Here is a 23,925-nt window from a genome sequence, read left to right as displayed (position 1 = left end):
ATCGATCTTTTTATATAAAAACTCAAAATATCTAAATTTGCTAATAACTTGGCCAATAAGCGTTTAATCAAGAAAAGCAACTCGATGTGTGATCACTAATATAAAACTCAAAATATCTAAATTCGCTTATAACTTGGCCAATAAGCGTTTAATCAAGAAAAGAAGCTAGATCTGTGATCACTCATATTTCTGACCAAAAATCGATTTTTATATAAAAACTCAAAATATCTAAATTCGCTAATAACTTGGCCAATAAGCGTTTAATCAAGAAAAGCTCGATCTGTGATCACTCATATTTCTGACCAATAATCTTTTTTTTATATAAAAACTCAAAATATCTAAATTCGCTAACAACTTGGCCAATAAGCGTTTAAATAAGAAAAGGGGCTCGATCTGTGATCACTCATATTTTTGGCCAAAAATCGATCTTTTTATATAAAAACTCAAAATATCTAAATTCGCTAATAACTTGGCCAATAAGCGTTTAATCAAGTAAAGGAGCTCGATCTGTGATCACTCATATTTTGGCCAAAAATCGATCTTTTTATATAAAAACTCAAAATATCTAAATTTGCTAATAACTTGGCCAATAAGCGTTTAATCAAGAAAAGGAGCTCGATCTGTTATCACTCATATTTTTGGCCAAAAATCGATCTTTTTATATAAAAACTCAAAATATCTAAATTCGCTAATAACTTGGCCAATAAGCGTTTAATCAAGTAAAGGAGCTCGATCTGTGATCACTCATATTTCTGACCAAAAATCTTTTTTTTATATAAAAACTCAAAATATCTAAATTCGCTAATAACTTGGCCAATAAGCGTTTAAACAAGAAAAGGGGCTCGATCTGTGATCACTCATATTTTTGGCCAAAAATCGATCTTTTTATATAAAAACTCAAAATATCTAAATTCGCTAATAACTTGGCCAATAAGCGTTTAATCAAGTAAAGGAGCTCGATCTGTGATCACTCATATTTTTGGCCAAAAATCGATCTTTTTATATAAAAACTCAAAATATCTAAATTTGCTAATAACTTGACCAATAAGCGTTTAATCAAGAAAAGGAGCTCGATCTGTGATCACTCATATTTTTGGCCAAAAATCTATCTTTTTATATAAAAACTCAAAATATCTAAATTCGCTAATAACTTGGCCAATAAGCGTTTAATCAAGTAAAGGAGTTCGATCTGTGATCACTCACATTTTTGGCCAAAAATCGATCTTTTTATATAAAAACTAAAAATATCTAAATTCGCTAATAACTTAATCAAGTAAAGGAGCTCGATCTGTGATCACTCATATTTTTGGCCAAAAATCGATCTTTTTATATAAAAACTAAAAATATATAAATTCGCTAATAACTTGGCCAATAAACGTTTAATCAAGAAAAGGAGCTCGATCTGTGATCACTCATATTTCTGAACAAAAATCAATTTTTTATATAAAAACTCAAAATATCTAAATTCGCTAATAACTTAATCAAGTAAAGGAGCTCGATCTGTGATCACTGATATTTTTGGCCAAAAATCGATCTTTTTATATAAAAACTAAAAATATCTAAATTCGCTAATAACTTGGCCAATAAAGAAAATCAAGAAAAGGAGCTCGATCTGTGATCACTCATATTTCTGAACAAAAATCAATTTTTTATATAAAAACTCAAAATATCTAAATTCGCTAATAACTTAATCAAGTAAAGGAGCTCGATCTGTGATCACTCATATTTTTGGCCAAAAATCGATCTTTTTATATAAAAACTAAAAATATATAAATTCGCTAATAACTTGGCCAATAAACGTTTAATCAAGAAAAGGAGCTCGATCTGTGATCACTCATATTTTTGGCCAAAAATCGATCTTTTTATATAAAAACTAAAAATATCTAAATTCGCTAATAACTTGACCAATAAGCGTTTAATCAAGAAAAGGAGCTCGATCTGTGATCACTCATATTTTTGGCCAAAAATCGATCTTTTTATATAAAAACTAAAAATATCTAAATTCGCTAATAACTTGGCCAATAAGCGTTTAATCAAGAAAAGGAGCTCGATCTGTGATCACTCATATTTCTGACCAACAATTTTTTATATAAAAACGCAAAATATCTAAATTCGCTATGTGTATATATATGTAATTTTAGACAATTTTAACAAATTTTTCAATTTTCAAATCGCGATATTTTTACATCGGAATGAGTTTCCATTGAAAGAGTCACTGATATGAGGAACGTATTGGATATATTATGTATGTGGTAAATTTCATTAAAATCCGAGATGGTAAATCCGACTGCTATCCGCTTTCACATGGATCTTCCCCATGTGTAATTCGGAGTTGAATTAAAAGGCGTTGATTCCGGAATGTTAGTATCCAGAATTAATGGACATAGCTGGGCCATCGCTAAGTTTTATAATATTCCCGCCTATAAATTATTTATTATAGTAGTTTCACTGTTGTCTGTGTTAATAAGTTGTTTTAGTTGTTTCATTTAAAAGTTATAAAAGCGTACCAATTTTTAACGGACCATTCATAATATAATTTTCAATATTAGTTAAAATTTCAATTATTGTTAATGTATTAACTCAAGTATTTACTTAAATTAAATAAGCTTTATGTGGTATTATTTGACAGTGCTTATAATGGTATCAAGATTACGATATTGTTAAAAAAATGACAAACTTAAAATTCGCTAAAAATAATAATGGACATAGTGTGTCCGAAATAGTAAAGGTTATTATTTGAAACATTTTACAAAACAACAACTCAATGATTGACATTATCCTAAGTAAGACATGTTTTTACAAGTACTTATTTCAGTAAACATAATTTAATTCAAACATAAAAGAAATTTTTTTGGTATAAAAGTTAAGAAAAATTAGAAATTTTAATTATTAATTAATAGAAATTCAAAATGAAAGTAACCATAGTTCTATTAGCAGCAGTGTTCTGTTTTGCTGCAGTAAATGTAAGTTTAAAAATATCTTAATCATACGATAAGATCCTTTACTAATATTCGTTATTTTAAGGCTGCCAGTTTTGAAAAAGCTGAAGCTGAACCTATTGACTTGCTGGTCGATGAAGCTTTTGCCGATGAAATTGTTGATTTTGAAGCCCGTAGTGTTTTCAGCGGTTTCTATTGGGTTTTAAAGGCTGCATTGCGCTCACTCAAAGGTGTCAATTGTACCATTAAACAGGCCATAATTATTAAGGGTGCTACCCTTAGATTCCTGGGTGATATTAATATGTGTGGTGCTGATGCTGTTAGCGCTTTCTCAGATGTTATTACTGCTGCTCAATCGGTCATCACCACCTGCAACAACATTATCCATCTTAATGAAAATGTCTGCAATAATGATGTATCCACCAATGGAAAGCCCTCAACACCCTTCTCCTGTTTCGTTAAATTGTTGAGACAATTGCTTAGATTGAGAAATCAAATTAAAAATACTTTGAGTGCTATTAAGAAGGTGCCTGCCGTTCCCGGCGAAGCTGCTGGTTGTTCTAAAAACGCTGTTAGTGATTTGACTGATGCTTTCTTGTCATTCCCAGCTAATGTGAAAACTTGTTCCAAGTTGACACATTAACTTTAAGAACTAAATGGAAATTTTTGTTTTCTTATTCGAAATGAAAATAAAAATAAATTTAATTGCAAACAAAAAAAAATATATTCATTATTAAAGTGACAGTGGATTTTCTGTGTAAAATATTAGTGTTGGTAAAAAAAAATCTTTAGAGTGAAGGGAACTAACTTTGAACTAGTCACTAGGGACTGATTCTAGTTGTAAGAGTTTATCTAAAAGTTCCAAAATCTGCTCAAATCTTAATAGTTTTTGCAAATTTTAATTGTTCAAAGAGTTGCGAAAATCTCTTCTGTTGGTCATCAATTTTTGAATTGTCATTTTAAAATTTTTTAAATTTTGATTTTTTTTTTTAAATTTTTAAAATTTATTTTTTTTTAAATTTAAAATTTTTTAAATTTTTTTTTGTTGAAAAAAAATTTGGTTTAAAAAATATTTTTTCCGATTTTGACCCATTGTAATTCCAACTTACTATGGTCTTATATACGTCGTTGCAAAGGCCTTTGAAATATCTATCATTATATATGAATATTGTCTATATTAATGACTTAGTAATCCAGATATAGGTCAAAAATCGAGGTTGTCCTGGTTTTTTCCTCATATCTCAGCCGATTTTGCTCATTTTAAATAGGAAAGTTCTCAAAAGCATGTCTGACAGAATTATTGATGGTTTGGATCCCGAAGATATCTGGGGTCTTCAGAAAATTGATTTAAACAGGCAGACGGACATGGCTTAATCGACTCCGTTATCTATAAGGATCCAGAATATATATACTTTATAGGGTCGGAAAATTATATTGTGGAAATTACAAACGGAATGACAAACTTATATATACCCTTCTCACGAAGGTGAAGGGTATAAAATTTTCACCCATAGAGAAAACACATAGAGCGGAAAATCTGCTGTCAAAGACTTAACTCAGTTGTCAAAAACCTAAGTGGTGAGAATGTATTAGTAATAAAAACTATGTGAAAACAAAGACAACACTCGTATGTGTAACTTTTTTGAGTAATTTTTTTGTTTGAGTTTTTTTCGAGTTTCCGCTCTATGTTCTCTATGTTTACACCTACGAGGAATGTTGTTTTTGTTTTCACATAGTTTTTTTCCTAAACATTCTCACCACTTATGTACGTTTTTGACAGCTGAGTTAGGTCTTTGATATGAGAGTATCCGATATATGTGTATTTTAATTGAATTGAACCATTTTTCCCCTTTGTAAATAATTTTATTTCATATACATACATATTTTGATAACAATAATTTTAGAATTGAGACATTATGGGAATATAGAAATGAGTAAACAATACATATTTGTAAACTTTACATAATTTTTTTTTATTTAGTTAGAACTGAAAATGCTTCAGTTCGAAAGTTTTTTAATCGAGTCTGAGTGCTTTTTCCTATTAACTTTCATTCGAATTATTTACAATATTATCTAAATAGATTTTTAATTTTATTTTTTGTTTTTAAGAGCTAAACTATCTTATCTAAATGAATGAAACTATAATAAACAAATATATAAAATGTAATAAACTGTAAATGATGACTAATAACACAAGTCTACAACAAATGTAACTTTGAAATGCTGAAGCCGAATCTGACTAAAACAAAATTTCCCCATTCCACTGCTTTGATTCGTGACTAGGGTTCCTAATTTCGCGGACTTTTTTTCTTTCCCGGGAGGAAATTAAAAAATCGTTTAATTTTTTAACACTAAATTAAAACAAAAACCAGACATTTTTTTCCAATAATATTTGAGGAGCCGCAGAACAAAACTTTTTTGAAAATTTAAAAATTTTGGGAAATGGTTATTTTCTAGAATATTTCAACCCAAATATCATAAAAATATCAAAAAATCAATTTGTAAAAAAAATCGAAAATGTTGGTGCAGCCTTTATAATGGTTTCTAATTTAATAGAAAGCATTTCATCGGTATTATCACAGTCGTAGTTTTAATCAGTATAAAACCAATAAATTCTTTGTTTAATTAAAGAACTTAAGAATTTTGACTATGTTAAATCTATAAAAAATGCGTAGTTAGAGACATTTTTCATATCTGATTGTAGATAAACAAATTTGAACCACTATTATTGTTATTATTTGAATAATATTCATTGAATATCCCTAAAAGTTGTAATGTTAGTCATCTTAATAATTCCTTTAAGGGCATAAACTTTAAATTAGATTCATTCTTAATAACCAAATTTTTCTGCTATGGCTTGAGTTATGTGAAAAAAATTCGGTTATTTCGACCGTAATACTTCTTCGCCAACTGACTATCTGTTGCTAGAACCGAAAAAATCTATGGATAAAATAATATGATAAATAGAATGATTCAATTAGCAAGCAACAAGTTTGGCCATCGAAACGAATCTAGACATTTTAACTTTTAGAAGAAAACTTATGAAAATTAACAAAAAATATTCCGGGGAATTCCCGGAAAATTTTTCCCGCGTATGAACCCTATTCGTGACTAATATCTTAAATTAACGCTTTGAACGCACTGGTATGTTCTTTTAAATCTATAAATATTCATAATAACCCAAATATTATATACAGAGCGATCACTAATGGTATTAAGATTATTTAGTCCGAAGTTGTTCCTATCAATTTTCTTTCCATTAGTTATTTACGAACAACGTAATTGATATTTAAAATATAGCTACATACAGATTAGAAGACGTTACTCAATACAACGTCATTATCTATTGCAAACATTTTATAAATTTGCTTCTCACTTTTTACAAAAATAAAAGGAAATTAATACCCCTCTTATGATAAAAATTTAATCAATTGTTTGCCATTTTTCCACAAATGTTGCAAATAAAATATTACCGAATAGACAAGTGGTGCTTAAAAATAATTACGTTTTTTTTTAACAGAAAACAATATAAAAACATGTTGTAATTTTTAGCAAATCAGTAGTTCTTACATCAACTTTGGTCGAACATGAAGTTCTCGGTTTTAGCAATTCTTTTGGCCATATTTTTGGTAGCATTTGCTGTAAGTTAATAAAAAATAATAATTCTATTGTATATATTTTATTCTAATAAATGTTGATTTTAAGGCCAATGTAAATTCAAAATCGATTAGATTGAATTCCCTGGAATTGATCAGATCGTCTGATGGACCTGAAAATTCTTCATCTGAAGCCCCTGCTTCTAGCTCAGAAGCACCTGAATCATCATCTAATGCTCCCGAATCATCAAGTATAGCACCGGAAGAATCTTCTTCGGCAGCTCCTGAAGAATCGTCATCTGATGCTCCAGAATCTTCTTCTGCAGCACCTGAGGAATCATCCTCTAGTGCTCCAGAGTCTTCTTCTGCACCCGAATCTTCTGCAGCTCCTGAATCTTCTTCTGAAGCTCCCGAACCATCAAGTGCTGCTCCCGAGTCTTCTTCAGCACCCGAATCTTCTGCAGCTCCTGAATCTTCTTCAGCTGCACCTGAATCATCTTCTGAAGCTCCCGAACCATCAAGTGCAGCTCCCGAGTCTTCATCAGCACCCGAATCTTCTGCAGCTCCTGAATCTTCTTCAGCTGCTCCTGAATCACCCGAATCAAGTGCTGCTCCCGAATCTTCTGCAGCTCCTGAATCGTCATCTGAAGCTCCCGAGTCTTCTTCAGCACCGGAATCTTCTGCAGCTCCTGAATCTTCTTCAGCTGCACCTGAAATATCTTCTGAAGCTCCCGAACCATCAAGTGCAGCTCCCGAGTCTTCATCAGCACCCGAATCTTCTGCAGCTCCTGAATCTTCTTCTGCTGCTCCTGAATCATCTTCTGAAGCTCCCGAACCATCAAGTGCAGCTCCCGAATCTTCTGCAGCTCCTGAATCTTCATCAGCTGCCCCTGAATCATCTTCTGAAGCTCCCGAACCATCAAGTGCAGCTCCTGAATCTTCTGCAGCTCCTGAATCTTCTTCATCTGCTCCTGAATCATCTTCTGAAGCACCCGAACCATCAAGTGCTGCTCCCGAATCTTCTGCAGCTCCTGAATCGTCATCCGAAGCCCCCGAGTCTTCTTCTGCTGCTCCTGAATCGTCATCTGAAGCTCCTCATGATAGACCACCACGCCCAAGTCGCCCTCCACATGATAAACCAGAACGTCCAGAACGCCCAGAACGCCCTGAATCGTCATCTGCAGCTCCCGAGTCTTCTTCTGCTGCTCCTGAATCGTCATCTGAAGCTCCTCATGATAGACCACCACGTCCAGAGCGCCCTCCACATGACAGACCAGAACGCCCTCCACATGACAGACCGGAACGTCCAGATCGCCCTCATGATATTCCAGTAAAACGTATTCAGAAGTATTTTAAACATTTGTTCAAGTCTCTAGGAGAATACACAGCTTCTGTCGTAAGTATAATTTAATCAAATATCTTTTAAGTTAAAAAAATAAATAAATAAATAAAAATATTTACAGATTGGTGCAGTAAGTGAAGGTAAAGTGCCTGAAAAATTCCCAGGTGAACACCCTTCAATTGATAACAGACCTGACTCTAATGAAGATAATAGACCTGACTCCAGTGAAGGATCAGATGAAAAATTCCCAGACAACCACCATCCAATTATCGATAACAAACCAGATTCCAGTGAAGGATCAGATGAAGACTCCAATGAAGTCCCAGATAAACACCATCCAAGACCTGACTCCAATGAAGATTCAGATGAAGAATTCCCACATAAGCACCATCCAAGTATCGATAACAGACCTGACTCCAATGAAGAGTCAGATGATAAATTCCCAAACGATCACGATGATAATATTGACAACAGACCTGACTCCAATGAAGAGTCTGATGGACAATACCCAGACAATCACCATCCAAGTATCGACAACAGACCTGACTCCAATGAAGAATCAAGTGATGAATTCCCAAATGATCACAATGAAAATATTCACAACAGACCTGACTTCAATGAAGAGTCAGATGACATTATTCCAAATAACGCTGATGTAAATATAGATAATGGTGAAGGCATTGTTTATTGAATTTTTCCAGTATTTGGAAGAAATCCCAATTAAAGCAATGATCTTAGATACTAGAACTCCCCCAAAATGTAATCCAAAAAAGGATATTATACTATATTTTAATTAAATAAAGATTAAGTTTGAAGAATAAATTTTGTAAAAGAAGTAATAATTTTTGTTAGCAGGTAAATGGATTCCAAGAACATTTAAGTAGAAGTTTCGTCGTTGGGAAAAAGACGTAACCACTAAATAAAATATATTTGAATTCTTTTATTTATTGTCAAAAACTCCTTTTACTTAAGACACTTCAAAACAAATATTTAGTTTTATTTTATTTGATGCTGTTTGATCTTACAAAACACTTGTAAGAGTAAACACGTCAAACAAATTTGAGCTATAAAAAGTGGTTACGCTTTTTTGAGTAAATATTTTCCATATGTGACCGTACCTTTACATATGTCAATTTGTCCCATTACAAACTTTTGGGAAAAGCGTGTGCTGTCTAACGAGTGGCTAACCTTCCCTTAAGGGAATTAATGTGCTGTTTTTCTATAGCGAATGAGCGTTTTGAGTGGACGTTTTACATGTATTTTGTTTTTGTTACAATAACAAAGCACATGTAAAATTTCCACTCAAAGTACTCGTTCGCTATAGAAAAACAGCACATAAGTCCCAATAAAGTTATCCGCTCATTAGTTTACACGTTTTTTTGTTTGTTCTTAAAACGGCTGATAGCATTTTATTAATATATTTGTTATGTGTTTATGATCGAATTGACATATCCACTTGAGATTTGCTTGATTCAATTATTACTGCCAAACGATTTTCTCAAGTAGCCTCAACTGAACTCAACTGTGTTATCAATTCTTCACAATATATTTTCCTATATTTAGATTTAATGGTAAACCATGAACACACAATTTGTATCAAAAATTATTTATGAGAATACAAAATTTATTAAACTAGGAAACCTTTTCCCAAAGGCTTTAGAAAAACTGAGATCATAGAGAAATACACATGGAGCGGAAACTAGAAAAAAAAACTCAAAAAGAAATTACTGAAAATAATGTTGTTTTTGTTTTCACATAATTTTTTTTTATTAATGCATTCTCACCACTTAGGTTTTTGAAAGGAGAGTGTCCGATCTATGTGTGTTTATCTATGACTATGATATTATACAAATTTAGAGCAAATGAAATTACAAACACTCAAGCTTTATTTTTAAAGATTTGAGAACTTATTATACCCTCCACCATTAGTGGCGACGATATACATACATACAGTGGTGGCCAGGAATTTAAGACAAAAATTGTTTGCTAAATTCCACGTGATTGTCAATTATCTTTTCAAATATTTCCACAAATATTTATGCATGAGGACTGTTTTAATACACAAGTGTGTTTTATTCGACTGTGTCAATTCATACATATTCACCACGAACACATAAAATTTTTCTACAACTTGACCAAAAAATTTTTTTTTTAAATAAACATATTTTCTCACATTTATATCATTATATTTTTATTATTATAAAATATTCGGACCAAATTTCGTATTTTTAGTTCCATTAGTTTCGGTCATATCATGTTATTAACAGCGGATGTTCGCTGAGGTGGGTCAACGTATTTCCACATATCTTTGTCCATATATGTTTTACCGATTTTTCCAAACATTTTTTAGAAACTAGAAACATTAATAATAAATTTCATACCCTTAGGTGGCCACCACTGTATATAAGTTTGTCATTCCGTTTGTAATTTCTACACTTTTAATTTGCGACCTCACAAAGTATATATATTCTAGATCGTTATAGATATCGGAGTCGATATAGCCATGTCCGTCTGTTCATCAGTATGTTGAAATCAACTTTCCGTAGCCCCCAAATAACTTGCATGAATCATACATCAAAATATCCACTATGGACTCGGTTGCTAATTAAAATCGGCCGAAAATTGTTGAGATATAAGGAAAAAACAGGGCAACCTAGATTTTGTACCTATTTTTGGTATAAAGGGTTTTTCAATAAGAGCGCTACAAAAGTTTTTTTAAATAAAACTAAAACGGTTTTGGATATCAATGAAATTCTTTATGTATGGAACTCGATTTCTTTTGCATGGCTCGACGGCCACCACGGGCACGCTTGCAGAAGTCCAGACTCCGCCGGCCCATAAACCGCACCAAACCGAAATTTTTTTCGGGATGCAATGATGACTCATGGAGTACATGTGGATTGTTGTCTGACCAATAACGCATATTTTACTTATTTTTCGATGAAAATCCGCTCTTAACGTTGAGGCCACTGACTCCGAATTTCGGTAGTAAATTTAAATAATTTCGACTCGTTGTTTGCTCGTATATCTTTCCATCATCAAATGTCAAAAGAGCGGCAAAAAATATGGCGTCGTTTGCTGTCCCTATCGGTCTATTTTTGTAGCGTCCCTGTTGAAAACTCCTTTAGTATATCTGGTTTACTAAGTCATTAATATAGACAATATGGATATCTAATGATAGATATTTCAAAGACCTTTGCAACGGCGTTTTTAAGGCCAAAATCGAGAAAAATATTTTTTAACCCAAATATTTTTTAACCAAAAAAATTTTTTTCTCCTAAAATTTTTTACACTGATAAATTTGAAAAAAAAAGTTTGTTTTTAAAAATTAAAAAAAAAAAATTAAAAATTTCCTTTTGTAAAATCTTGCATTATTTTCAATGCAAAATAAAAATTTTCAGTTTTGACCTTTTCGATGAAAATTACGTGCCCAAATCTTGAACATTATTGAAGTACAATGGAAACTAATTCTAGAATGACTGGACATAAAGATGATAGTAGTGTATTTAGCGACTCTGGGAGTGAATTTTGTGTGTCCGAAACAAGTAAAAGTAGCACCTCGGAAGAATACACAGAAGAACATGTACAAAGATTGAGTAGAAAGAAAACACGTTCCAGATATACACTTCAAAACCAGAAACAACAGAAACAAAAATCGTTAAGATACTCTTATTCATCACTTTCTTAAAAAAAAAATTAATTGGCAAGTGTGTACGGCTACACTGAGGAGCAAAGTGCAATGAACTAATTTCCGAATCATAGGCTCCGAATAGACTTGCAAACACAGAGAAAATTTATAGCTAGCCATATAAAAACAATTCAACCAAAATACAGATGCACCTGCAATTTAAAGTTTTATGGCGGAGTAATAAGGCTCTCAAATTGCCAGGATATCCTACGAAGTAACAAGACTCTCAAATTGCCAGGTTATCCCACGATGATTCAATTTTGTCCTTAGTCGACCTATATCCTCATATATGAAGCTGGAACGCTTAAATCTTGTTATTAAAATCAAGAGTGATAATGGTACTCCACCAGTTGATATGTTGAGTTATAGATGGTACTCCCCTAGGGTTCCTAATTTCCCGGACTTTTTTCTTTCCCAGGAGGAAATTAAGAAATCGTTTCATTCCCGGGAATTTTTTCGGATAAATTGACTTATAATTCCACCAGGGTTTTAAAAGAAGTATAAAATAACTATATTTGGTTGTACAATGTTGTTCCAGCCTTAATAAGGGTAAAATATTCCCGGGAATTCCTGGGAATATTGTACATACATATTTGTATTGTACACAAAATGTTTATTATTATATTTATGGAAAAAGTCATTAATTTGAGGTTAAGTTAGAATTACACGTTTTGTTAACGAAAGCAATAACGTTCACCAAAATATTTTGTTTTTTTTTAATTACTTAATTACACTAGGCAATTCAGTTGCGGAAGTCTGTTGTGTTTATAAATGCCAGAAGTAATGTCGGGTTAAGGAGAAGAAAATTTTGCATGCTGTTTTGTTGTTGGGCAAGAGAATTGCGCAACTAAATTGCCTAGTGTGAAAGGGGTCTTACTATCTTTACCGTATTATGTACGACGTTTTAATCCATATCAAAATTACACTTTTTGTGATGCACTTTGAAAGTAGCTTGAGAATGTCTACTTCGACTGCCTATAAATCAGCTGATATTTGTTTTTTACAAAAACCAAATATGCAGTTATTTGCTTTGATTTATGCTTAATCAAACGTCATTAACAAAAACATTATAATTATTAGTACAAGAAATTATTTTTGTCCAAAATTTTTGGTCAAATTAGCTAATGTGCAATGGTATGCACATTGGTATAGAAGTAACTATTTACTTTGTATGGGAGGTGACTCACCACCTGTTCCGTTCCCTCCCTTTTTTGGTTAAACTTCATGCTGTGATAAGAAATTGATTCGTATAAAGTTTGAAGACTGTCACAATAATAGTTCTGCAGATATGTACATTGTACATACATATGTATTAGAAAATAACTATTTACTTACACTGATAATAAAATACGGCAAAATACAAAAACAAACACATTAAAAATATTTTTTTTAAGTGACTGCAAATTATTTAATTCTTTTCTCTTTTTTTAATTGTTTTCTATAACAACTCTCAATTAAAACTGAACAAAATGCTGTTTGTTTGTTTGTTTGTTTCTCTTCTTTATTTACTACAACAAATTGGACAAAAACACATTGCTTTGTTTACTTTTTAGCTTGAAGGTTACATGTACACTATTCACTTTTATAACTCCTAAAAAACTGAACCGATTTCAATAAAATATATATTGTGCATAAATACATACCTTTAAAATTCTATATTTTTGTCCAAATTGAATGTATAATTTGAGTGCGTAATCTGACTGACAATGCTTCTGAGTTATTTCCCCTTTTTCGTTGTTATTGTTGCTTGCATTTATGTAGGACTAGCTAAAACCCGGTGTGCTTCGCTACCCGTACCGTAAAGATTTACAATATATTTAGTCTATCTAAAATTAGTTTCTGTTCATGTGAAAATCATGGATTTTCTAGATTTAGTCCGCAAACTTGCAAACACTGACGTTGGGCTTTATCAATTGTCATTGCAAATACTAAGCAAATAGGAAACTGTAATCGAATAAAATCAAATGGCATTTCCGAAGTTATAATTCCCAGTTATAAAGGTCGCTCCGATTAGATTGTTCATTAATTGCCTTACTGTAAGTCGAGTGCCATTACAAATACGCAAACAATCATACAAACAAACAAATACACATTGACTTTTATATATACGCCCTCTGTGGCTACTACTCCCATTTTTGCCGCAAATATTTAAACAAACAGTGGAATTGCTCATGCAAAATTTGAGGACTATAGCTATTATAGTTTCCTAAATATTTGATTTTAAAAATTAACTTTGTATGGGAGGTACCACGCCCACTTAAAATTTCAAAACAAAAAGTAGCCTATAGCTCCTTCCAGACATACATAAATATACTGTAAAAATTTCAAGCAAATCGGTTCAGCCGTTTAGCCGTCTATAGATCCCAAACTAAAAATAATAAACATACATATGTACATACAGACACACATGCATTGACTTTTATATATAGATAAGGGTTTCAAATGTATACATACAAATTTTAAAATTTACTTAATATTTTTGGTAGTCCGCGCATTTCTGTACTAAATATTAACATTGATAGCTGCTATAGCTGTCCCTATATACAATTTTTCATCACATATATGGGAGGTGCCACGCCCACGCCCACTATTGCTATTTTGCCCATTTTTGGCCTAAATAAGTAGTTCATACAAAATTTGAACGCTTTACATACTACAATTATACAGATAGATATGAATTTTAGTATTTAGATTGTTTGGGAGGTGCCACGCCCACTATTTTAGTCCGCCCATTCTTGTCCTAAATATTAAAATTGATGGTAGAATATCCGTACAAAATGTATGGATTCTATCTCTTATTGTATCCCATATATTAGATTTTTTAAATAATCATCATATGGGAGGTGCCACGCCCTCTGTCATTCACTTCTTTAATAAATTTTTGAAGATAAAAACTAATTTTTAGAGAAACAATTTATATGATTCTAGTAAATTTATATGTATTAATTTATAAACGATTTTATATATTTTTTCAATAATTATCACTATTTCACTGATCACTGTTTTATGATTTAAATTATTAATTTATTTTTAATGCCATTTTGATAAATTTTAACAAAATTTAATGAATTGCTATGAGGAAACTCTTAAATTTAACTCCGGCGTGAGTATATTAGATTGTGTGGACCATCTTCCAAGCTGTTTACACATTTAATTGCTACATGGCATTACAGGTTAACAGTTAATGACAAAAATTCCAATCAAACTCGCTTGCGAACCTCACTGTACATAGTTCACTGCCGGATGAATATCAAACAAAGACATATGTAAACTTTTACTCAGGAATTTACTTTTGTAATATAAGTTTATTGGCCTTGAAGGCTTGTTATATTACTTTAATTGAAATAAATAAATAAAAAAACATATATTTTTATAGTGGAACTTATTCCCCATTAGCTATTTCAACAACATTTATCCTTAAAATTGCGTTTTTTAAGAATACTTTAAAATAGGTTAAAAGTAGGGTCGAGACAACTTTAAAATTTGTACACTTAACAATGTTTTATAAAAGGTATTTTAAGCTATTAAACATTTATGAATACAATTTTATAAAATTTTGCCTAATAATGGTTTATAAACCAGTTTTAAGCTTTTATGAATACGGCCGTTAGAATTTGGAAGTAAAATTATATTTTACAGAATATTTAACACGAGTTCAACATTGCTTTTTTCAAACCAAAAAAAAAGGTCAGTGTTATTTGAGGAATGAATATAAAATTAAAAAAAGTAAGCAAACCCATATTCAAAATGAACTATTTTCATATTTTATATTTTTTAAATCTTACGATAATTTTTACATAAACAGTTTTTGCCTCTGCTGAAAATTTGTAGTCTAATAAACAAGAAATTTTAATATAAATGGTGCAGTCTAAATGAGCTACAATAATTGTTTATTTAATTTTAGTTAAATTTAGTTTAGGAAGCATTAAAATGCTCTCATTTTAATTCTTCCATAATAACAAAAATGTTTTGCTTTTATTATTAAAAAAACGCCAATATTATAACATGTTATTTTTAACTACAACTATGTAATGTACTAAAAATGAAATACAACACTGTAGATAAAATGAACTCGGTGATGAACCTGATATATAAACATTTTATTAGTCATCTCTTTCTAACAAATAACTAATTAGTGTTGCCCCATTGTTTTCAATAAGAAAAACAAATCTAAATACGTGCCTAAAACTAAAACTTTCAGCAACAATTTGTATATATTGAAGATTATATTTATTGCGTAATATTTTGCAATAATTTATTTTATAATTAAAACAGTGGAAATAACATTTTCAGAACATTTTTGCAAATAATCTTCATAGCAATCTGGCAACTTTTATAGAGTTAAAAGAAAAAAGGGGGATAATTCATCGCGGTTTTTAATAAAAGCGTTCATTCTTTAATCAGAAGTTGAAATAAAAAGACGTGATAAACAGCGCTATAAATCGCGAAGAAAACACAAATAATTTGCAAAAATAATTAAAACTTAAAAAAAGGTAAGTTTAAGCAAAAAAAAAAAAAAAACAAGTTAAAAGCTTGCAATATGTATTTAAGTTAATATTCACAAAAAAAATTTAAATATACAAGTGACTGTAATATAACAAAAAGGGTGCTCCGCTAACTGAGACTCCCATGGACATTTTATAATTATACTGGATACACAAAAGCAACGACGACACAACTATGGTTGTCTACACATAGATGTGAAAGACGTTAGCGGCGTGCAATATGAACAAAAAAAATTTGTGGTGTCTGACTACTACTGAACTGAATTACAATTTCTTGATAAAGTAACAAAAAATCAAAATGGCGGATCTTATTTTCGATGAAAAATGGAAAATTTTTATAAAAAAAGAAAATAGTTTTTCCAAAATCAAAAAAAATAATTTTCTAAAAAAAAATTATTTCTTTAAACCTGGTTAAAATGTGACTTAATATAGGTGGTGTTAAAAAATTTGGAGAATTTTCACAATTTTGTGAAATATTTGGAAAAAATGATTTTTCTTAAAATTTGATTGGTATTTATTTTGTTAGTAGTCAAGCTTATCGTTTCTTTTGCCATCATTTCTTTTTAATGTGCTTTTCTGTTTGGTAGTAGCGTGCGTGTGTGTGCATGATTTTTATTTGGCGGCTTGGCAATGTGTGTGTATACGTGTTTTCGTTGATTTCTGTTGTGTACTTTTAATTCGCTGTCTTCTTCTATTTGATGAATACACACACAAACTGACATAAATTCGCGCGCGCAACACTATTTTTGTTGGTTAACAACATTTCGTATTCAATTCATTTTGTTTTTATCCACGATTTCTCCACAACATTACACACAGTGTTGCATTTATTTTTTTGGATGTTAGAAATTAAGCAAAGGAGATTAATGGATTTGTTAAATATTTAATTAAATATTAGAAAATAATTTAAGATTTTGGCACCTTTAATAAAATATATATCCGATTTCACACTAGTTTCTATTTTTCATAGTTTCGGACATTTTTAAGACAAAAGTTGTGAGTTTTAATCGTTGGTATACAAAAATTAACAATTTTTATATTCATAATTATTTAAAAATATGTTGACGTCATTTAATATTTATGTATATTCATAGCCAATTATAATAATTACGTTTAGTTTAGAACTTGAGTTTGTAATGATTCATTTTTATTTATACACCTATTGTAACATCTCCATGTTGTATTATTATAACTTTTACCGTTTATAGTTGTCCAAATTATTTACCGCCAAATTTGTTTGCTTTGGAGTTGTTTTGAAATTGCAGACATTTTGTTTTTTTTTTTCTTAATAATATAGTTTTTTAACAAAAACTGCAATGGTAAAATTATAGTAAAATTTTTTAAACAAATTAATATTTGATTTCTGATAATGATATCAAGTAGGTATGTATATTAATTTATTTTAGTCATTGTAAAGAATACAGAAGCAGATAATTATTATTAGACACAGGCCAGAATGGAACGCATTTTCGAAATAATTTATAATTAATTATTAATAAAGCTTTGTATTCATATTTTTGTTTCACATTTATTGAGTTAGATCGAAATTTAGGAGATTTTTTCCGCATTGTGTCTATTTAATACATTTATTTTGCTTTTGTCAACTATCAGCTGAACACAAATCCGTTCGAAAAAACCGAAATTTTCATTCATTTTGTAGTTGACCAAACTATTTACCACCAAATTTCAGTTGGTCAGGAATTGCTAAAATTAAAGTAGTACTTGAAACCACTAAAAAAATTAATAATTAATGTCAATTTATTTCTTAAACGATTGATTTAATGCACTATTTTAAATGTTTGCTTATTTTTAAGTATAACAATGTCCATTTTTTCAATGATTTGGTTTTGTGATGGGATTTCTGTTAAATTGAACATCAATAGCATAACTTCTATTTGAAGAAAAGATATTATGGTTAAAAATGTTTTAGCACGTTTTTTGAGGTCTAAACATTTTTTGGCGGGAACAAATTTAGTTTGTTTTGTGTACAATTGATTTTTGAGTTAATCAAAATAAAGTATTATTAATTACGCGCCAAAAACTAGGTTGACATGTGTCAATAATGTTCACATCTATACAAAACAATTATAAATTGCTATTGATTAAGTAGCAGCTGAAAAAAGAAAATACCTTCCTAAATAATTTACCGCCTTAAAGATTTAGGTACAAAAAATAAACAAAAGAAAACAATTTCTTAGGCAAACACCACCAGACAGATGTCTTTAAATAAAATATTACCCCAAAAAAAATATCGCCATCTCTTTTTGCCTTTTGATAACTAAAGATTTACGTAGTAATTAATTATCGTACTCTAGGTATTAAATGAAAATTGTAAAAATTTAAATCATCTAGCAAAATATGTAACATTACATCAGTTAGCTGCAAGCAGTTGAAGAGTGTAGTTGCACGAAAAATATTGTTAAAGTTTTGTTTGTTAAAAAGTGTTAAAAAATTAAAAAAAAAGTAAGAATACATATGTTTATTTTATAAAGTTGGCATCTGTTAAAGATTCGTTTGTTGTCAAAAACTCGATTTAAAAATAAAGTTTTGTTGGTCTAAGAAAGTAACTAGCAGTTTCCAGAAAATGATCTTGAATATTAAGTAAACATTTAACATGTTTGATTTTATTTTGTTAAATGTATCAAAAACCAAACACAAGTTTAATTTTGTCCCAACTTTTATATTTGAAATTAAGAGGTGGAAGTAATAAATGGTTTAAATTATCCTAAATGGTTATCAAGAAAGAAAATTATCAGATGTTATCCATATATTAGTGTTATTGCTTTATGACAAAATTGTTAGTGCTACAGCTCAGACAACTTCGTCTTGACTATTAACGTCATTATTTGCTATGATAAATATTAGTCAGGTATGGACCATGTGGTAATTGGTGAAAATGTAAATATTTGTGAAAAAAAAACAATGAAAACTAAAGTTGCAATTGAGTTCAAGAATAATGATTTGCTTAATACTAGAAACAGATTATTTTAAGTTCTAGGCTGATTTTTTTTTAATTTAAAAATTGTAAAAAATCTACGTAAGACTATATTTAAAATAAATTACTCAAATTTAGTTTTATTTTATTTATTTCACATACTTTTTCTTTTATAATTTTAGCATAAAAAATGGCCCGTACTAAGCAGACAGCTCGTAAATCTACTGGTGGTAAAGCCCCCCGTAAACAATTGGCTACCAAAGCTGCACGTAAATCAGCACCATCCACCGGTGGTGTCAAGAAGCCCCATCGTTACCGTCCCGGTACCGTTGCTCTTCGTGAAATCCGTCGTTACCAGAAATCCACAGAGTTGCTTATCCGCAAATTGCCCTTCCAACGTTTAGTGCGTGAAATCGCCCAAGATTTCAAAACCGATTTGCGTTTCCAATCGGCCGCCATTGGTGCTTTGCAGGTTAGTGACACATATTTTATGTAAAATAAATATTTTAAGTAAATATTGCAATTGAGAACAATTTGTTGTGTGAGTGATAAGACCAGTTTCTTTCACTTTCTGGTTATTGGCGCATAAAAGTTCAATTATAAACTTTTTAATTGGATAAGTTAAGTCTTTATAATAGGATATTTCGTATACCAGATTTATTAACTTATTTTTATCTGTTGCCACAAACAGAACAGCGTACTTTAGTTAAATGTATTGGAATGTTTCTGATTGTGTTTTTTAACCCTTTAATGCATATTGTTGCCAATTGTCTACATTCCAGTTCCACTTAATTTTAGACGAATATAAGCTTGATACTAATTCAGATTCTAATTCAGAAAAATCAAATGGAGTACGAAAAGATTCAGCTAACGAAATTCTAAAACAAAATAAAGCTAAATGAAATATAATAAATAAAAATCAACTAAATATTTGATACTTTATAGAAAAATAAAAGTAAAAATTTATGGGTTAATACATTTCTATCACATTCGTGTTGCGAATAGTACGGATGTACGAATGGAGCACGGCGCCTAGTGGCTACGAAGCCGACCTCTGTCTTAGATGATTTTTTGTTGTTCGATATTTTGTTTCGACCAAAATTGTTTAATTCGGGCCGAAACCGCACCAAATACTCTGACAAACAATTATTATCATTATAGTCGATATAGCCATGTCAATCTAGCTGTTGAAATCAATTTTTCGAAGTCCCTAAATAACTTATATTTCCGGTATAGTCCCGGTTAGGTTGCTATTTAAATTCGGGAAAATAGGTCTACAAAAAATCAAAACACGATTTATGACTTATTTTTTATTTATATTAGGATTACTAGTTGTTAACATAGACAATATTGATATTTAATGATAGACACTTCAAAGTCCTTTTCAAATATTAGTCTCTAATCTAAAAAATTTACATTGATATTTTTTTTTTTTATCTTCAATTTTAAAGTTTTAACTAATTTTCTAATGATTTTTTTCTTTCTTCAAATTATAGGAAGCCTCTGAAGCCTACTTGGTAGGATTATTTGAAGACACCAACTTGTGCGCTATCCACGCCAAGCGTGTCACTATTATGCCTAAAGATATTCAGTTGGCCCGTCGTATTCGTGGTGAACGTGCTTAAGCGCTTATTGTTTTTGCATATTTATACATACAATTATTATATTCTTTAAACAACAAGCAAAAACAAAAAACAAATTTTAATATCAACTATAATTCATACATTTTCGTTCTCTAATTACTTACAAAACTGAATATAAAACAAAATTATAAATCAAATTTTTACAAAACCATAAAAAACAAAAATAATAATTTTATTGATAAATAATAGAAAAAAAAACAATATAAAAATACAATACATATAATTTGTAATCATACAATAGTAATTATATTAAAACAAAAAAAAAAAAAACATAAATATAAGTCTAAGAATCACTCGCGTTGGAGGAAACACCTAAACTTGAAAGTCAATGTTAAAGTCATTAACATGATATAAGAAAAGAAACTGCTAACACATTTTTCAAAATCTGTAAATTCTTTATTAGATTATTAAGAAATTTATATAAAATCAAAAAATAAAAAACATGCTCTATAATTTAAATTAAATTAATCAGAGCTTATAAACACAAACAACAACAACAAAAATATATATGAAAATAAAAGACATTTTCGTTTAAAAATAAAAATGATTGAAAGAACTGTTTTATTTTAAATTGTTGAGGATATTTTTATTTATTATTTAAAAAATTTCTTAGAAATTTGCTAAAGAATTTATGGCAATGAGTGTTTTTGGCAGTTTTGTTAATGGCCTTAACTTGCTTTTATTTAATATTAAGAAAAATGTAAACAAAAACATTTATAATTACATTAGTAATGTAGTTTAAAAGAAAAAATATTTAATTATTTTTGTCTTTAGCAAAGAGCTTAAACACATGTGTATTAAAGGGCTTTAACTAAAAAGTTTAAGTTTTAGCTTAGTGGCCAAAAATCTTTTACATTTAAATGTTTAAATTACAAAATTATGGAAACTTGGAAGTTGTAATATTTTTTTTTAAATTATTGGTTAAATATAAAAACAGTTGAAAAAAGTCAACTTTAAGCTAAGTTTTTGCAAAAAAATTTAGTTTAAACTGGACTTTTTATACAATTGTTTTAACATAACTTGTAGTTGCTGATTTTATAGAATTTCAAAGAAATATTTTATTATACACAAAAAAAAATAATAAAATATTTGAAAACTTCTGTTTTTGAATATAATTTTGTAATATATTCTTTTAGATGTGTGAAGTTTTGTAAGCTAAGTCTTAAAATTTTCGTTTGGTTCTTAAAATTTAACATGATCAACCGTATTATAATATAATAGGGGTGATTGTTTAAAGCTTTTTGCAATTTTAATCAATTTTCTTAATTTACCTTTTTTATTATTACATATATTGCTTTTATAACATATTTAATCACTTATGGGTTTTTTTTATTATAATCTTTTTTAAATAATCTTATTTTTTTATATATTAACAAATTGTTATTTAAAGTTAGGCGGAAGTTTTTAACTTAATTAGAGATTTTCTTAGAGGTTTATTAATAGTATTTTCAATAATTTTATTTTAAATTGATTGAATGTTTTATAAAACTTGAACATAGACTTTGTTTTACAAACATTCTATTTATTTAACACGAACTAAAATAATTTCTTATTTATTCGTTTTCTTAGAGAAATGCTGAATATTTAAGAAATTTAATAACTTCCTGCTAAATAAATAGTGCGTTAAACAAGTCATACAAAGTTATAAAACAAAAAAAAAAAAACAGAATTGGAAATTTTAAGAAATTTAAAATTGCATTAACCGCTACATTTATGAAATCTCTTTTTAAAGTAAATACATCTAATAACAATTTTATAAAATTAACAAAATCTAGCAGGTTTTAAATTACAAAAGAAATCTAATACTTGTTTTGTTTTACATTTTGTTAAATTTATAAAAATTCTTTAAATAACGTATACATAATTATCACAATTATTATTAAACACTTAACAAATATTGGAAATGGTAGTTTATTAGAACCTAATTCTCACAATTATAGCTCAATTTATACACCACAATTCCCCCCGAAGGTGGAATGAATAATAAGTTCATGATTTTTTTTCTTTTAATTTATTTGTTTCTTATTTTAATTACTTTTTTTAAAAACATATAACCCTTTATATATATAACATTATTATTACAAAAAAAAATTATAATTATCTCTTATAAATACAATTAATTAAACAAAATATGTAGTTTGTAAGTAATAGTTTAAGTGCATCAAACATTAACTTCATTACAGATTTTTCTAACATGTAAACTTTAGTTTTATAAATTTATTTAAAAACATCTGGGCTAAATGAAAACGTTTTACCATCTGGTTTTCGCCGCCTAAAAGCAAGAAACTTTTAGTGTTGTTTAGCCAAATACCATCTAAAGGATGTTTTATTTAAATTATAAAACTATTATTAATCATAAGAATTATATATATATAAATGTCTCTACCTTGCTGCAGTTACAGAGCCTGCTCGCAAGTAATATAAAAACAACAACTTTTTTCAATTATTATTATTAATATTTAACAATTTTTTTATTATTATTAATCTATATTTTTAAACAATTTTTTTTAATTACTCTTCTTTATTAAACTTACTTTTTTTTAATATATATAACCAAATATATAAACATTAAAATAATCATCATATTATACCTTAATTATTAGCTTTTCTTTATTATATTATTATTTTTGTATTTAACCAATTCTTTCTAAAATATTTGTATACTAATCTTTAGTATATGAATATGTTTTTTCGAGTTGGATTTTTTTATATCAATTAATTTTTTTTCATATCTTTTTGTGAATTATTTTATCTCAATTATATTAATAATATACAAATAACAATAGTTTTAACACAGTCACAATGGAAAACATAAGAACATGTTGTTTTTTGACCGCACTTCTTGGTCCTATATTCGACAAAGAAAATGAAAAATAAACATCAAAAACATATAGCATAGGCTTTCACGTAAAGCCAAAAAAAAAACAACCAAAATTGTTTTATTTATTTGTAAAGCATTATTTTAGGTTAGGAACCACTCACTCACTATCCAAACAAGTAAGAAAAGTACAGTTGGATGCAAAATACATGTCTCTAAGCTATTTTTTTTCTTTTCTGTAGTCATACTACAGTGTGGTTCATTGGGATGGTTTACGTGCTATAGCTTACTGTGCGCAAGCAAGTACAGTCAATAGGTCTGTGTTTTAAGAGAAATCATAGTATATAACCTTAAAGAAATTAATTACAGTTGAGCAAGTATGAAATACATTTTAATTCTAATAAATACTTATTGTGTAATACGATCATACAAATTCGAATGATTTTCACAATAACCTTG

The 23,925-nt window shown here is 29.3% G+C and overlaps 3 protein-coding genes across 3 annotated transcripts; all 3 read left to right on the top strand.

Moving 5' to 3' along the window:
• Positions 1–2,838: 2,838 nt before the first annotated feature.
• Positions 2,839–3,648, top strand: LOC135958078 (uncharacterized). Its single transcript, XM_065508942.1, has 2 exons — positions 2,839–2,963; positions 3,025–3,648. The coding sequence occupies exons 1-2, from the start codon at positions 2,910–2,912 to the stop codon at positions 3,580–3,582; spliced, it is 612 nt and encodes a 203-aa protein (XP_065365014.1). The 5' UTR covers positions 2,839–2,909; the 3' UTR covers positions 3,583–3,648.
• Positions 3,649–6,425: 2,777 nt separating this feature from the next.
• LOC135958805 (uncharacterized) lies at positions 6,426–8,699 on the top strand. Its single transcript, XM_065509707.1, has 3 exons — positions 6,426–6,580; positions 6,645–7,931; positions 7,999–8,699. The coding sequence occupies exons 1-3, from the start codon at positions 6,527–6,529 to the stop codon at positions 8,566–8,568; spliced, it is 1,911 nt and encodes a 636-aa protein (XP_065365779.1). The 5' UTR covers positions 6,426–6,526; the 3' UTR covers positions 8,569–8,699.
• Positions 8,700–15,957: 7,258 nt separating this feature from the next.
• On the top strand, positions 15,958–23,582 carry LOC135957960 (histone H3.3A). The gene is made up of 3 exons (XM_065508810.1): positions 15,958–16,056; positions 19,187–19,477; positions 20,502–23,582. Exons 2-3 carry the CDS (start codon positions 19,196–19,198, stop codon positions 20,628–20,630), a joined length of 411 nt encoding a protein of 136 aa, XP_065364882.1. The 5' UTR covers positions 15,958–16,056; positions 19,187–19,195; the 3' UTR covers positions 20,631–23,582.
• Positions 23,583–23,925: the final 343 nt, after the last annotated feature.

Source organism: Calliphora vicina, chromosome 4 (genome assembly GCF_958450345.1).
Source record: "Calliphora vicina chromosome 4, idCalVici1.1, whole genome shotgun sequence".
NCBI lineage: Eukaryota > Metazoa > Arthropoda > Insecta > Diptera > Calliphoridae > Calliphora > Calliphora vicina.
The sequence above is the reverse complement of the archived record's forward strand: the minus strand, read 5'-3'. Positions and strand labels throughout refer to the sequence as shown.

Excerpts from the sequence above, each read along its gene's own strand:
- LOC135958078 (XM_065508942.1), top strand. The coding sequence starts at position 2,910 with ATGAAAGTAACCATAGTTCTATTAGCAGCAGTGTTCTGTTTTGCTGCA. Across the intron at positions 2,964-3,024 it reads TCTGTTTTGCTGCAGTAAAT|GCTGCCAGTTTTGAAAAAGC; the intron begins GTAAGTTTAAAA and ends CGTTATTTTAAG.
- LOC135958805 (XM_065509707.1), top strand. The coding sequence starts at position 6,527 with ATGAAGTTCTCGGTTTTAGCAATTCTTTTGGCCATATTTTTGGTAGCA. Across the intron at positions 6,581-6,644 it reads TATTTTTGGTAGCATTTGCT|GCCAATGTAAATTCAAAATC; the intron begins GTAAGTTAATAA and ends GTTGATTTTAAG. Across the intron at positions 7,932-7,998 it reads GAGAATACACAGCTTCTGTC|ATTGGTGCAGTAAGTGAAGG; the intron begins GTAAGTATAATT and ends AAATATTTACAG.
- LOC135957960 (XM_065508810.1), top strand. The coding sequence starts at position 19,196 with ATGGCCCGTACTAAGCAGACAGCTCGTAAATCTACTGGTGGTAAAGCC. Across the intron at positions 19,478-20,501 it reads CCGCCATTGGTGCTTTGCAG|GAAGCCTCTGAAGCCTACTT; the intron begins GTTAGTGACACA and ends TTCAAATTATAG.